Consider the following 16,771-nt stretch of genomic DNA (forward strand, 5'->3'; position numbering starts at 1 on the left):
CAGGAAAGGCCATGGCCTGTTTACTCCTCCTGTAGGCAGTCAGACAGGAGAGAAGGCAGGAAAGGCCATGGCCTGTTTACTCCTCCTGTAGGCAGTCAGACAGGAGAGAAGGCAGGAAAGGCCATGGCCTGTTTACTCCTCCTGTAGTCAGTCAGACAGGAGAGAAGGCAGGAAAGGCCATGGCCTGTTTACTCCTCCTGTAGTCAGTCAGACAGGAGAGAAGGCAGGAAAGACCATGGTGTGTTTACTCCTCCTGTAGGCAGTCAGACAGGAGAGAAGGCAGGAAAGGCCATGGCCTGTTTACTCCTCCTGTAGGCAGTCAGACAGGAGAGAAGGCAGGAAAGGCCATGGCCTGTTTACTCCTCCTGTAGCCTGATCTGACTTTCATCCTGCAAGAAGGCTTTACACGCTACTCATCTGAATGGCTTACAGTATCTAGCTGTATGATTCTTCTTCTCAAGGTGACTCTGCGCAGACAAAATTCCCTGTGATGTCATATCATCTCCATGATGTAATGATGTAACTCTAAAGGTCCCTTATATTAAATATTGTCTGTTCATGTATTTGTATTAAGGTCCCCACCCTGAAGCAAATAAAGTCCAACCTTCCTTTGTACTGTATATCAGTGACGGAGACACTCTATGACTATCTATGTACATCCTCCCACTCTGATTCTAATGATTCTTCATTCTTAAATCTCTCAGCCTTCCATTTACAGTAATACAAGAGAGACTAGGCATGGCTTTGTTAATGGCAGTCCGAATTGTCTACTTCCTCAGGATTAGTCCCCAGCACTTCTAAATCCCCCAGCCATCTCCCAGCTCTGACACCCATTGACTGAGCTTAGCATGGATGGCACAGTAGGCCACCTGCCTTTCTGCCTGCCTCACCCATTCTCCATTCTCCCTGCATACAGCACTCATTTTCTGCTGTACACCAAGGAGCCAAGCCACGTCCATCCCATCGCCTTAATGATTCATCCACATAGTGCTTTAGTTGTTTCACATTTTAATTGGAGCCTTGTCACTATCTCTGTCTGAATCTTCATGACCATCTCTGGGCCTTTTGTGGGACGCTGTTTGACAGCACTCAATAGAGAGTGTGGGCTGGGTGCTAGCTACTCTTTGGAGCTGGCTAAATAAATGACTGCTAATTTCTGGTGTACGATAGCTGTGCCTGGGGGTGGGGTGCAGACAGAGTGGTATAAATGGAGATTTATGAAGCACATAGCATGTACAAAAGGGAAGTCAGAGGCTGAGCTGCTGAGTGCTACAGCGTATACGGTATTGGGGCGACAGGGTAGCCTAGGGTAGCCTAGAGCGTTGGACTAGTAACCGAAAGGTTGCAAGTTCAAATCCCCGAGCTGACAAGGTACAAATCTGTCATTCTGCCCCTGAACAGGCAGTTAACCCACTGTAACCTACTGTTCCATTGAAAATAAGAATTTGTTCTTAACTCACTTGCCTAGTAAAATAAATAAATAAATGCAATGTTTGGCTGCTGTACTTTGAGGCGTTTCTCCTGTACTTGATTTATGGGGTGTATTCTGAAGCTGTACCTTCCAGAGGCTATTGTGGGAGTCTAGCTGTGGGATCGAGGGGAGGAAGAAACAGGGGTCGGTGTTGTGGTTGGAGTTCTCATGCTGCAGGCGGTCAGGACTGTGAGCTTTGGAGGTGTGCATGTTTGTGTGAGGCATGTTCAGTGGAGCTCAGTGCAGTCATCAGCCCAGGGACAGAGAGCTGTGTGTGAGGCGTGCTCAGTGGTGCTCAGTGCAGTCATCAGCCCAGGGACAGAGAGCTGTGTGTGTGTGAGGCGTGCTCAGTGGTGCTCAGTGCAGTCATCAGCCCAGGGACAGAGAGCTGTGTGTGTGTGAGGCGTGCTCAGTGGTGCTCAGTGCAGTCATCAGCCCAGGGACAGAGAGCTGTGTGTGTGTGAGGCGTGCTCAGTGGTGCTCAGTGCAGTCATCAGCCCAGGGACAGAGAGCTGTGTGTGAGGCGTGCTCAGTGGTGCTCAGTGCAGTCATCAGCCCCAGGGACAGAGAGCTGTGTGTGAGGCGTGCTCAGTGGTGCTCAGTGCAGTCATCAGCCCCAGGGACAGAGAGCTGTATGTGTGTGAGGCGTGCTCAGTGGTGCTCAGTGCAGTCATCAGCCCCAGGGACAGAGAGCTGTGTGTGTGTGAGGCGTGCTCAGTGCAGTCATCAGCCCCAGGGACAGAGAGCTGTGTGTGTGTGAGGCGCGCTCAGTGGTGCTCAGTGCAGTCATCAGCCCCAGGGACAGAGAGCTGTGTGTGTGTGTGAGGTGTGCTCAGTGCAGTCATCAGCCCCAGGGACAGAGAGCTGTGTGTGTGTAAGGTGTGCTCAGTGCAGTCATCAGCCCCAGGGACAGAGAGCTGTGTGTGTGTGAGGCGTGCTCAGTGCAGTCATTAGCCCCAGGGACAGAGAGCTGTGTGTGTGTGAGGTGTGCTCAGTGCAGTCATCAGCCCCAGGGACAGAGAGCTGTGTGTGTGTGAGGCGTGCTCAGTGCAGTCATCAGTGCAGTCATCAGCCCAGGGACAGAGAGCTGTGTGTGTGTGAGGCGTGCTCAGTGGTGCTCAGTGCAGTCATCAGCCCAGGGACAGAGAGCTGTGTGTGAGGCGTGCTCAGTGGTGCTCAGTGCAGTCATCAGCCCAGGGACAGAGAGCTGTGTGTGAGGCGTGCTCAGTGGTGCTCAGTGCAGTCATCAGCCCCAGGGACAGAGAGCTGTGTGTGAGGCGTGCTCAGTGGTGCTCAGTGCAGTCATCAGCCCCAGGGACAGAGAGCTGTATGTGTGTGAGGCGTGCTCAGTGGTGCACAGTCGCACAGCTAGAGCCCCGACTTGAACCCGTAATCTCTGCCAAAGATGATTCAACAAAGTATTGTGTAAAGGGTCTGAATACTTATATACATTTTATATTTCAGTCTTTAAAAATACTGTTTTCTCTTTGTCATTATGGGGTATTTTGTGTGGATTGATGAGTTAACCACGTTGATTGTCTCTGTACTGTGTTGTAGGGTTAACTGTGTTGATTGTCTCTGTACTGTGTTGTAGGGTTAACTGTGTTGATTGTTTCTGTACTGTGTAGTAGATTTAACTGTTTTGTTTTTGCTTGATGTGTGCTGTGTGTGATGAGGTGGAGTGGAGGAGATGCAGTCTGACTCATGTGGGGCCGGCGGTGTTGTGGCCGGGGCCAGCCACCTCTAGTCACCCAGAGACACGCAGCATTGTGAGGCTCCTAACAGATTGTTTGTCTGCTGCTGCATGAAAGGCCTCTGTTTCCAGAGTGGCCTGGTAATATTCTGTCTCTGAACCCACCACTGTCACGTCTGACTGCATGCTACTTCCTGAGCCCCCGCTTTCCCTCCCTCTTCCCTTCCTGCTCCAGCTCCACCCTCCAACCCCCTCCCCTCTCCCCCTCTGCCCACAGGGAGGCAGGGCTAGTAGTACTGTGGCTGGGTGAAGTCTGGAGACATTAGATTCCATCATAGAGGACTATCTGTCCTTTCTCTAGGTCATGATTAGCAGTTGAAAGGTCAGAGGTTAGATGTTATGGGTCTGTGCTCTCCTCCTGTCTTGCTTCTCCCAGGCTGCAAGCATGAGGACGGTACCCAGAGTGACTCTGAGAACGGAATTGGCCTGCGCTTCGGCAGCCGGAGGCTGGCTCTGGAGGAGAGGCTGAGGTCGGCGCAGGGAGGACAGGGAGGTCAGTGGGGTCGGACTACCGGCAACAGGACTACCTTCATGATCGAATTCTACAACGATGACAACCCCCGCAAGCGACGCTCCTACTCCTTCTCCCAGACTGCACCGCTGCTTGGGGGTGCGGCCAGGGAGGCTCTTTGCCCCACCCCCCCCTCCCACTCTAAGGCCCCTTCCACCATGACCACAGACTTCAGTAAGGCCCCGTTATCAGCGGCCCTGATAGCGGGAGCCCCCACTGCCGCTCGAGTTCTGATGAAGCAGAGGTCTGAGGACCAAAGCATAGGGAGGAGCTCGGTCAGTACAGGCCACCAGACCACTGAGCCCAGCCCCAGTGAGGAGGGTCTGAGGACCCCTCGGTCTCAGGGGGACAGGGACAGGGAGCAGGAGGATGACCAGAGTGATAAAGGAACCTACACCATCGAGTTGGAGAACCGCAACCCTGAGGAGGAGGAGGCCAGGCGCATGATAGACAAGGTATGGTCAGCTTTCTGATGTATATTCACACTCCGCTCAAGGATATATCATTGTGGGTTGGGTTGCTGTGAAAATCGTAAGGAATACCAATGTCATTTTATTTTTATATTATCTGAATTGCATGTAGGAAAGCTGACTTGGTTTGAAAGTAAGAATGACCAAGTTCTCCGTGCTATTTTTCTATGGTTTTCTGAAATATCCTCCATAAATAACGTCCACTAAGCATGCTGAGCTTTTGAGCTGTAATGACCTGCCGTCACATTGATCTATTACATTGCTATTTTTCGAATGAGAAGCATTTGACTAAGTCCTCTAGTCCTCTGTGACCCATGGGTAAAGGGAAATTGGATTTCATTTCGTAATGTATTTCATGTCCAACAATGTGGTCATTACGAGACTATTTAAAATATTTACCTTGTACAATATGTCATCTAAAATTCCTTTCAAACTTTGGTGCAGTGAAGTTCTTGATCAGGCACTTTCACTAAAACTCTAATTTTCAATAGTATAGCAATAAAGAAATGTCACTGTTAGTATTAGGAAATGGTACATCTCGCCCTGAGATGGGGGTCTATTTCCCTCAAATCTCTGTTTTTATTAGGATTAGCTCATATGAACATTGAGAGAGTGGGCTATCATACAGGTGCTATCTAGAACCTTAAAGGTTTCTTCAGCTGTCCCCATAGAAGAACCTTTTGAAGAACCCTTTTTGGTTCCAGGTAGAACCCAAAAGGGTTCCATGTAGAACCCTTTCCACAGAGGGTTCTACATGGAACCAAAAATGGTTCTGTGGAAAGGGTTCTACATGGAACCAAAAAGGGCTATCGTACAATCAAAGAACTCTTTTGGAACCCATTTTTCTAAGAGTGTAGTGTGTATAACTTGTCTGGCCCAATCCAGCGTAACAGCTGCCATCATAAAAACACACGATTAAAACCACATAAATCCTTTAAAGGAATAATCCACTCAAAAACTATATTTTAGAATTTGTTTCATTAGTCCACTGCTGATACAGTCCCAAAATGTTTTGCATGTCAGCAATCAAGTTGTCAAGATATATGACTTTCAAAAAGTAAATTATAACTTGCCACATCATCACGTGTTTTTCATCATATGGTGCATTTTGTGTCATGGTTATGTGGCAAGTTACAATTAGCTTTTTGAAAGTCCAATATCTTGAAAACTTGATTGCTGACATGCAAAACATTTTGGGACTGTACCCCTTTGAAGAACCCTTTTGGGTTACATGTAGAACCCTTTCCACAGAGGGTACTACATAAATCCCAAAAGGGTTCTACCTGGAATCAAAAGGGGGGACAGCCCAAGAACCCTTTTGGGAGTCTTTTTTCTAAGAGTGTAGTGCTCAGTCTGATCACAGCTGTAGAGCAAATCTAACGGGCTCCAAATGGCATTTTCCGGCTCACAATCGCGCTCTCTCCATTATTTGCTCATGTAACAGCTGCCTGTGTGCTTTCTCATGCTGAATGAAACGATTTCTAGAAGGGAGATTCTCGGAAGTAGAGAAGAGTTTACTGCTGCGGCTTAAGATTACCCCAAATAAACTTGGTTTAAACATGTTGCCCTGATATGTACTTTATTCACTCATTAAACATGTATTTGGGACATAAAATATGGTATTTGGGGCATGGATGAATAGGGGAGTGGGTTGGGGGGTGGCATTGGTGGCAGGTAGCCTAGTGGTTAGAGTATTGGGCCACTAACCGAAAGGTTGCTAGATTGAATCCCTGAGCTGACAAAGTAAAAGTCTGTTGTTCTGCCCCTGAACAAAGCAGTTAACCCACTGTTCCTAGGCCATCACTGTAAATAATAGTTTGTTCTTAACTGACTTGCCTAGTTAAATAAAATAATTGGTTGTCAGTTTTATTCAGAGCATGGACTGGGTAGTCTTCTCTAAACTAGAAGTGTGATTATGGTAATTCCTATAATTAGCTGACACACTAATTGGCACACTGCTCTTTGTTTTTTTTTCCATGGCTGTAATGTGTGTTCTTTCTAGTGCTGTTACCATGGCACTGGCCTTGTGTGGATGTATGGGGCTGTGCTTTAATTGTCTCTGGCCCTCATGTTGGTCCAATATCAGCCACCTTTATCTATTGAGTAGACTAGACTACAGTGGAAAGTCATGTAGCTCTTTATTACCTTAATACTCAGGTGTTCGGGATGGAGCAGAACCAGGATCTGTCTGTCTCAGGACCAGTAGAACTACAACAAGGAGGAGGGGGGACGAAGGAGAGGAAGACCACAGAGATGGGAGAAACGGTGAAACCAAGCTGCCTTCCATCCGAGGTAAAACACCCCTTCCATAGTGACAAAAATGATTGCAAATGATTTTTTTTAAACATTTTATTTAACCAGGTAGACCAGTTGAGAACAAGTTCCCATTTACAACTGCAACCTTTATCAAAATAAAGCAAAGCAGTGCGACACAAACAACAACACAGAGTTACACACGGAATAAACAAACATACAGTCAGTAACACAATAGAAAATCTATATACAGTCTGTGCAAATTAGGTAAGAAAAGGGAGATTAGGCAATAAATAGGCCGTTGTGGCGAAGGAATTACAATTTAGCAATTAAACACTGGAGTGATAGATGTGCAGAAGATGAATGTACAAATAGAGATACTGGGGTGCAATTCGTTCCAGTCATTGGCAGAGTGAGCTGAGATAAGGCGGGGCTTTACCTAGCAAAGACTTATAGATGACCTGGAGCCAGTGAATTGGCGGCGAATATGAAGCGAGGGCCAGCCAACGAGAGCATACAGGTCGCAGTGGTGGGTAGTATATGGGGCTTCGGTGACAAAACTGATGGCGCTGTGATAGACTGCATCCAATTTGCTAAGTAGAGTGTTGGAGGCTATTTTGTAAATGACATCGCCAAAGTCAAGGATCGGTAGGATAGTCCGTTTTTGGCAGCATGAGTGCAGGATGCTTTATTGCAAAGTAAGAAGCTGATTCTAGATTTAATTTTGGATTGCAGATGCTTAATGTGAGTCTGGAAGGAGAGTTTACAGTCTAACCAGACACCTAGGTATTTGTAGTTGTCCACATATTCTAAGTCAGAACTGTCCAGAGTAGTGATGCTAGACAGGCAGGCAGGTGTGGGCAGCGATCGGTTGAAGAGCATGCATTTAGTTTTACTTGCATTTAAGAGCAGTTGGAGGCCACAGAAGGAGATTTGTATGGCATTGAAGCTCATCTGGAGGTTAGTTAACACCGTGTCCAAAGAAGGGCCAGAAGTATACAGAATGGTGTCATCTGCGTAGAGGTGGATCAGAGAATCACCAGCAGCAAGAGCAACATCATTGATGTATACAGAGAAAAGAGTTGGCCCGAGAATTGAACCCTGTGGCACCCCCATAGAGACTGCCAGAGGTCCGGGCAACAGGATTTGACACACAGAACTCTATCTGAGAAGTAGTTGGTGAATCAGGTGAGGCAGTCATTTGAGAAACCAAGGCTGTTGAGTCTGCTGATAAGAATGTGATGATTGACAGAGTCGAAAGCCTTGCCCAGGTCGATGAATACAGCTGCATTGGATTTTCTTCGATGGCGTTTATGATATCGTTAAGGACCTTGAGCGTGGCTGAGGTGCACCCATGACCAGCTCGGAAAACAGATTGCAAAGTGGAGAAGGTACGGTGGGATTCGAAATGGTCGGTGATCTGTTTGTTAACTTGGCTTTCGAAGACCTTTTGAAAGGCAGGGTAGGATAGATATAGGTCTGTAACAGTTTGGATCTAAGGTGTCTCCCTCTTTGAAGAGGGGGATGACCACAGCAGCTTTCCAATCTTGAGGGATCTCAGACGATACAAATATCAAATCAAAAGAGCGGTTGAGCAGGCTAGTAATAGGGGTTGCGGTGGATCATTTTAGAAAGAGAGGGTCCAGATTGTCTAGCCCAGCTAATTTGTAGGGATCCAGATTTTGCAGCTCTTTCAGAACATCAGTTATCTGGATTTGGGTGAATGAGAAATGGGGAGGCTGTGGGGGGTGCAGAGCTGTTGACCGGGGTATGGGTAGCCAGGTGGAATGCATGGCCAGCCTTAGAAAAATGCTTACTGAAATTATCAACTATCGTGGATTTATTTGTGGCGACAGTGTTTCCTTGCCTTAGTGCAGTGGGCAGCTGGGAGGTGTCCCATGACTTTTTGGAGTTTGTGCTACAGGATGCAAATTTCTGTTTGAAAAAGTTAGCCTTTGCTTTCTTAACTGCCTTAACTGTGCATATCGCAGGGGCTATTCGATGCTAATGCAGTACGCCACAGGATGTTTTTGTGCTGGTCAAGAGCAGTCAGGTCTGGAGTGAACCAAGGGCTACATCTGTTCCTGGTTCAATTTTTTTTGAATGGGGCATGCTTTTTTAAGATGGTGAGGAAAGCACTTTTAAAGAATAACCAGGCATCCTCTACTGATGGAATGAGATCAACATCCTTCCAGGATTCCCTGGCCAGGTCGATTAGAAAGGTCTGCTCACTAAAGTGTTTTAAGGAGCGTTTGACAGTGAGGAGGGTTGTTCAGTTGACCGCGGACCCGTTACGGACGCAGGCAATGAGGCAGTGGTCGCTGAGATCCAGGTTGAAGACAGCAGAGTGGAGAGAAACCTAGGCATTGAGTGACAATGAGAGAGGTTTTGTCTCTAGAGACACCATTTAAACCAGGCAAGGTCACCACATGTGTTGAAGGTGGAACAAAATGCTAGTTAAGGCATATTGAGCAGGGCTGGAGGCTCTACAGTGAAATAAGACAATAATCACTAACCAAAACAGCAATGGGCAATGCATATTGACATTAGGGAGAGGCATGCGTAGCCAAGTGATCATAGGGTCCAGTGTGTAGTTAAGCGAGCTGGAGGCACGGCGATTCAGACAGCTAGCGGGCCGGGTCTAGCAGTCTAGCAGAAGGGCCTTAGGGGGACGTCTCGAATTAATAGTCTGTTGAAGCCCTCTCGGACGATTACGTCAGTAGACCAGTCATGATGGATCGGCGGGGCTCCGTGTCAGCTGTAAAAGGTGTCCAGGCCAATTGGCAAAATAGCTATTGTAGCCCAAGCAGTGGCTGATCGACATCTGAGACATCTGTGCCGTTGTGTTGTGTGACAGAACTGAACATTTTAGAGTGGCCTTTTATTATCCCCAGCACAAGTTGCACCTGTGTTTTTTTTGGGGTGGGGTTGTATTTTATTAGGATCCCCAAAAGGCTGTTGCTAAAGCAACAGCTACTTTTCCTGGGGTCCCCACAAAACATGAAACATAATACAGAATGACATAATACAGAACATCATTAGACAAGAACAGCTCAAGGACAGAACTACATATGTTAATGATCATGCTGTTTAATCTGCTTCTTGATATGTATGCTACACCTGTCAGGTGGATGGATTATCTTGACAAAGGAGAAATGCTCACTAACAGGGATGTAAACACATTTATGCACACAATTTGAGAGAAATAAGCTTTTTTGCTTTTTATTTTAGCTCATGAAACATGGGACCAACACTTTACATGTTGCAATTACATTTTTGTTCAGTATATTTACAGATGATCTCAGGTTTCTCACAGGCAAAATAATCCTGCAGCAACAGGAAATGTGAATTATTGTGTGGATTATAATGAATGGACATTTTTGTAGGCTTTGATACATTTTAGTTGGTGCAAATGAAGTCAGAAATGTTAGTGGAAATGACAAACTTTAGATTCCTTTTTAAATGCGAATAATATACACAAAATGTCCTGCAACAACATGGGGATCAAATGAATTACATCTGTTCTATAAATATAGGAAAGCAAGAACTCCAGATTGCATTAAGATTACTCTATTGGAAGGGGAGTAGTTGTGTGTCAGCCAGGCACTCCCCGCGTCCTTGTTATTCACAGAGTAGGCCACTCAGTCTGTGACCTAGTTCATAGAGAGATGAGAAATGAAGCTCTGTCCCCTCCAGGCAAGTTCCATACAAGCCACAAAGGGAGGAAGGAGACTGTATATAGTCCACAATAGTCTAGGATGGTCTACAACAGTCTAGTATAGTCCACAACAGTCTAGTATAGTCCACAACAGTCTAGTGTAGTCGACAATAGTCTAGTATGGTCTACAATAGTCCACAATAGTCTAGTATGGTCTACAATAGTCTAGTATAGGCTACAACAGTCTAGTATAGTCCACAATAGTCTAGTATGGTCTACAATAGTCGAGTATGGTCTACAATAGTCTACAATAGGCTAGTATAGGCTACAGCAGTCTAGTATGGTCTACAATAGTCTAGTATAGTCTACAATATGCTAAGATAGTCTACAACAGTTTAGTATAGTCCACAATAGTCTAGTATAGTCTACAATCGTCAATCTGATTTAATGAACATTTTTTATGAACATATTTCTATTACAGCATATTGGATGACTGTCATTCATATTGCATATTGGAAGTTTACATACACTTAGGTTGGAGTCATTAAAACTAGTTTTTCAAGCACTCCACACATTTCTTGTTAACAAACTATAGTTTTGGCAAGTCAGTTGGACATCTACTTTGTGCATGACACAAGTCATTTTTCCAACAATTGTTTATAGACAGATTATTTCACTTATAATTCAATGTATCACAATTCCAGTGGGTCAGAAGTATACATACACTAAGTTGACTGTGCCTTTAAACAGCTTGGAAAATTCCAGAAAATGATGTCACGACTTTAGAAGCTTCTGATAGGCTAATTGACATAATTTTTGTCAATTGGAGGTGTACCTGTGGATGTATTTCAAGGCCTACCTTTAAACTCAGTGCCTCTTTGCTTGACATCATGGGATAATCAAAAGAAATCAGCCAAGACCTCGGGAAAAAAAATTGTAGACCTCCACACCTCTGGTTCATCCTTGGGAGCAATTTCCAAATGCCTGAAGGTACCACATTCATCTGTACAAACAATAGTACACAAGTATAAACACCATGGGACCACTTAGCCATCATACCGCTCAGAAAGGTGACGTATTTTGTCTCCTGGAGATGAACGAACATTGGTGCAGAAATTGCAAATCAATCCCAGAACAACAGCAAAGGACCTTGTGAAGATGCTGGAGGAAACGGGTACAAAAGTATCTATATCCACAGTAAAACGATTCCTATATCGACATAACCTGAAAGGCTGCTCAGCAAGGAAGAAGCCACTGCTCCAAAACCGCCATAAAAAAGCCAGACTACAGTTTGCAACTGCACATGGGGACAAAGATTGCACTTTTTGAGTTTATGTAAACCACTGGGAATGTGATGAAAGAAATACAAGGTGAAATAAATCATTCTCTCTACTATTATTCTGACATTTCACATTCTTAAAATAAAGTGGTGATCCTAACTGACTTAAGACAGGGCATTTTTACTAGGATTAAATGTCAGGAATTGTGAAAAACTGAGTTTAAATGTATTTGGCTAAGGTGTATGTAAACTTCCGACTTCAACTGTAGGTACACACAGGTCGAGAGAAAGATTTGAGTTGACAGACACATGGACAGACAGTGACACATTCATCCTTTCTCCCACAGTAGTCCTTTCTCCCACAGTAGTATTTCTAATCATGTTCAATTTAGCTCTCTTTTAAACTGAAGTGGACATGACTAAATGACATGACTAAATATGGTCATTTAATCTAATTCATGCAATTAATTTAAAGAATGTTTCCCAAAGTGCTACCTGGTCTAATTTAACAAGTAAAGTTCTTCAAATGAAATGCTCATTCTCATTGGTTAATAAGTGTTGGTGGAGTTGAGTAGTGAAGGGATACATGCTGTCCTTTTTTCTCAGCTCAGGGTTGAACACCATTTCGTAATGTTCTCCATAGCAGTTTGTTTGTTGCGGCCTGTTTGTACAGGCAGTTGATTTAGGCTGTTCTGATAGACTCTCTTTAGTCCCAGTAATCGAGAGTTGCTCTGTTTAGAGCTGGAAAAGGGGTAATCTCTAGGTATACTGTTTAGCATTCAAGCCAAGTCTAAGCTGAAGTAGGAGCCCTATTAAGGGGCTGAGCTTTAGAAACGCCATCATTTTTGTGAGATTTCGTATCCTGAATGTTGCTGCTATGGACAACTGTGTGAGACAAGCCATTTATTCTGAAATCCTGCATCTGTAATAAATTCAAGTATTGTTTTCTACAATCATGGGTCTTCATTCCCACCTATCACCTCCCTTGGCTACTCTGGGCCCTCTCTTCTACACCAGCTAATACGTAATGAGAATGATAACTCTTCAGGCTCATCACTTAAACATAAGGCCACTCAGAGGTGAATGAATGGCGCAGAGTTGTCTTCTGTGTCCTCCGCTACATGTGAGTACTTCCTCCAGCTCTAGGTGGCCAGTAGCAGGGATCCGGTTGATTTAGTAGGTTAACTATAGTCTTTTCCCACAACCGCTGTTTCTCGAAATGGAGTGGAATGCCACGAGTCTGACAAGAGGCTAGGCTAACTGTGTCTGCGCTCTCTTCTCTCTTGTCAGAGTATGTCTGAGGACTCGGTGGCAGTGGGCAGTAGTCACTGGGTGTCTCAGTGGACCACTCCAGCTGCAAACCACACCAGAACCGACCCAGAGGGGTCTGGTGCTGAGTCACCTGCCTTCGTCCATCAGCAGAGAGGTACAGTAGGGCTCCTATATTTACCAAAATCAGGCTAATGTCAATCTGCATCTGTCTTAACTAAGGTGTATTTTCATCACATAATGGCACTAAATTACTATGGTTGAGCAATATTTATTTAATTTGATTAAGAAATGTAGCTTTACTATTTGTTTTTTTCTTCCAGAAGCGGATGCCTTTGAGTCGGGCGTTTCCATCCGAAGTACCAGCTCTGCCACCTCCAGTCTCACCGAGCGTAAACGCAGGACCCTCCCCCAGCTCCCCATCGACGACCCCCGGGTCAAGCCAGGGAAGAGCTTGTGCGGCCTGGGCCTGCATCGCTCAGAGATCGGGGAGAAACAGGATACGGAGCCCCAGGAAAAGGAGAGGCAGGTGGAGAATAAAGGAGACAGGGCGTGTTTTACCTCCATAGAGGAGGGGGATATGATGAACCAGACCAAGGCCCCACTACAGGCCTCCTCCAAGCCCTCTCTCAGACCTATGAGCAGCAGTGAGAAGAGGTCCGAGGAGAGGAGGAGGCGGGCGGAGGATAGGATTCAGCACCACAGCAAAGGAGGAGGGGACAGGGGGGAGAAGTCAGGGGGCAAGTCTCTAGTCCGTCAGGGCAGCTTCACCATTGAGAAGCCCAGTGGTGTGGTGCCCATCGAGCTGATCCCTCGGATCAAAGGTGATGCCGGTGTCCTGGGCCGCGAGCACAGTGAGCGCAGTGACTCTGTGGGCAGCATGGACACAGCCACCCTGCTGAAGGACACAGAGGCTGTCATGGCCTTCCTGGAGGCCAAGCTGAGGGCTGAGAACAAGCTGGACAGAGCCAACCGTGCAGGCTTCTTCTCCCCTGAGTCAGAAGTGGACACGGCCAGCACCTACAAGCAGGCGGAAGGGGAGGGAGAGAAGAAACCAGCTCACCAGAAACGCCGCTCCCTCAGCAGCCTGTACAAGGAGAAGAGCAACCTGGGCTCAACCTCCAAAACCGCTACCAGCACCAACGCTCGCGAGCGCTTGGAGAGAAAGACCAAGACCAGAACTGATCCCAGCCGGCTAGATGCTCGCCGCTCTGTCCAGCCTGCCTCGTCGCGGGCACGCCAACCCTCCCAGGATCTCACAGATGACGAACAGACCTCGTCCTTCCCCATCTCCGACATTCTTTCCTCTGACCAGGAGAGTTTGCATAGTCGCACGTACGGCCGCAGCCACTTCACCTCTACGGATGACCTGCTACATTCCAAACTGGAAGCCAAATCCAGCTGCAAGACCAGCTCCAGTAAGTCTAGTAAGACTCTCCAGGCCGCCACAGCTTCCTCCCTGGGGAAACAGGCCTCTCTGCCCCAGCCACGGCCTACCAGAACCTCCCTGCTCCGCCGGGCCCGGCTGGGGGACACATCCGACACGGACCAGGCCGATGCAGACAGGATGTCTGTGGCCTCCGAGGTGTCCACCACCAGTTCCACATCCAAGCCTCCATCTGGTCGTAAAGGGCCCTCGCGGCTGGACATGTTGGCCCAGCCCAGGAGGACACGGCTGGGCTCCATCTCAGCCCGTAGTGACTCAGAGTGTACAGTAGGTCGGAGCAGCACCTCCTCCCCTCGCCTGTCTGCAGAGACCATACTGCGCCTGGGCCTCCGCTCCCCCACCGACAACAAACTGGCTCCTCGCATGAGGGCCAACAGTGTGTCCAAGCTGACCGAGGCCAAGTCCAGAATCAGCTCCTCCATCCACAGCACTCCCTCAGGTGAGATCATGTTCTCATCTCTGATAGGTTCACTCAGAAAATAAAGGACAGATTGAAACTCTCAGTATTTTATTATTTAATGTAAACATTTAAAGAACAAGTCAACTGTGTTTTTTTCATCCCGTTGTTTCCAAATCCCCCACACCCTCCAACCGTACCTTCTCCGCTATGCAATCTGGTTTCCGAGCTGGTCACGGGTGCACCTCTGCCACGTTCAAGGTCCTAAATGATATCAGAACTGCCATCGATAAGAGACAGTACTGTGCAGCTGTATTCATAGACCTGGCCAAGACTTTCGACTCTGTCAATCCCCACATTCTTATCGGCAGACTCAACGGCCTTGGTTTCTCAAATGACTGCCTCGCCTGGTTCAACAACTACTTCTCAGACAGAGTTAAGTCTGCCAAATCGGAGGGCCTGTTGTCCGGACCTCTGGAAGTCTCTATGGGGGTTAAAAAACATGAGCTGGTGCACACCCAGAATAATAGTTTGTGTGGAGGTGCTGACTAACGGTGAATAAACTATCAAAATAAAGTCACACACTCCATGTATAATCTCCCAGAAATGTAGTGTGTATTTTTCAACGTTTCGGCATCACTGTGCCTTTCTCAGGGTAATGTCATGAATACTTAAACCAGGTTATGTAGACACTCAGTGCAAGCACCTGGTGCAAGTATTCATGACATTACCCTGAGGAAGTCACAGTGATGCCGAAACGTTGGTAAATATACCCATTAAATTGCTGATTTTTTTGATAGTTTATAGTCTCTATGGGGGTGCCACAGGGTTCAGTTCTCGGGCCAACTCTCTTATCTGTATACATCAATGATGAAGCTCTTGCTGCTGGTGATTCTCTGATCCACTTCTACGCAGACGATAACATTCTGTATACTTCTGTCCCTTCTTTGGGCACTGTATGAACTATCCTCCAGATGAGCTTCAATGCCATACAACTCTCCTTCCGTGGCCTCCAACGGCTCTTAAATGCAAGTAAAGCTAAATGCATGCTCTTCAACCGATCGCTGCCCACACCTGCCTGTCCGTCCAGCATCACTACTCTGGACAGTTCTGACTTAGAATATGTGGACAAATACCTAGGTGTCTGGTTAGACTGTAAACTCTTCTACAAAATAGCCTCCAACGCTCTACTCAGCAAATTGGATGCCGTCTATCACAGTTTTGTCACCAAAGCCCCATATACTACCCAACACTGCGACCTGTATGCTCTTGTTGGCTGGCTCTTTCTTCATATTCGTCACCAAACCCACTGGCTCCAGGTCATCTATAAGTCTTTGCTAGGTAAAGCACCACCTTATCTCAGCTCACTGGTCACCATAGCAGCACCCACCCGTAGCACGTGCTCCAACAGGTATATTTCACTGGTCACCCCCAAAGCTAATTCCGCCTTTTGTTCCAGTTCTCTGCTGCCAATGACTGGAACTAATTGCAAAAATCTCTGAAGCTGGAGACTCATATCTCCCTCACTAACTTTAAGCACCAGCTGTTCTGACAACAGCTCACAGATCACTGCACCTATACATAGCCCATCTTGTAAATAGCCCATCCAACTACCTCATCCCCATACTGTTATTTATTTATTTTTGCTCCTTTGCACCCCAGTATCTCTACTTGCACATTCATCTTCAGCACATCTATCACTCCAGTGTTTAATTGCTAAATTGTAGTTATTTCACCACTATAACCTATTTATTGCCTTAACTCCCTTATCTTACCTCATTTGCACACACTAGACTTTTTTATATTGTGTTATTGACTGTATGTTAGTTTATTCCGTGTGTAACTAACTCTGTTGATGTTTGTGTCGTACTGCTTTGCTTTATCTTGGCCAGGTCGCAGTTGTAAATGAGAACTTGTTCCCAACTAGCCTACGTGGTTAAATAAAGGTGAAATAAAAAATATAAAATCATGAAAATAATGTGGTGTGAAGGAATGTTTAGAATTGTTCCTCTTTTACATCATTGTGATTCTTGGATAGGCTTGCCCTTTTTCCTGTCCTGTCGTTGTCAGTGTTTGTCTTTGTCCGTGTGTGTTGTGGTCAGTGTTTGTCATTGTCCATGTGTGTGTTGTGGTCAGTATTTGTTCCTGTCCATGTGTGTGCTGTGGTCAGTGTTTGTCCTTGTCCTTGTGTGTGTTGTGTGGTGGTGTTTAGTGTGTGTGTGGTGTGGTGTTTAGTGTGTGTGCGGTGTGGTGTGTGGTGTTT

General features: G+C 46.4%; 1 protein-coding gene across 2 annotated transcripts in view; it reads left to right on the top strand.

Annotated features, from left to right (window-relative positions):
* LOC139381672 (centrosomal protein of 170 kDa-like) overlaps window positions 1-16,771 on the top strand; it is a 101,130-nt gene that overhangs the window by 64,186 nt on the left and 20,173 nt on the right. For both annotated transcript variants that reach the window (XM_071125356.1, XM_071125357.1), the window contains exons 9-12: window positions 3,601-4,190; window positions 6,363-6,497; window positions 12,686-12,821; window positions 12,988-14,550. In XM_071125356.1, the coding sequence (XP_070981457.1) occupies window positions 3,601-4,190; window positions 6,363-6,497; window positions 12,686-12,821; window positions 12,988-14,550 (2,424 nt within the window). The remainder of the gene's footprint in view (window positions 1-3,600; window positions 4,191-6,362; window positions 6,498-12,685; window positions 12,822-12,987; window positions 14,551-16,771) is intronic.

The sequence above is a fragment of the Oncorhynchus clarkii genome, chromosome 23, assembly GCF_045791955.1.
Source record: "Oncorhynchus clarkii lewisi isolate Uvic-CL-2024 chromosome 23, UVic_Ocla_1.0, whole genome shotgun sequence".
Lineage (NCBI taxonomy): Eukaryota > Metazoa > Chordata > Actinopteri > Salmoniformes > Salmonidae > Oncorhynchus > Oncorhynchus clarkii.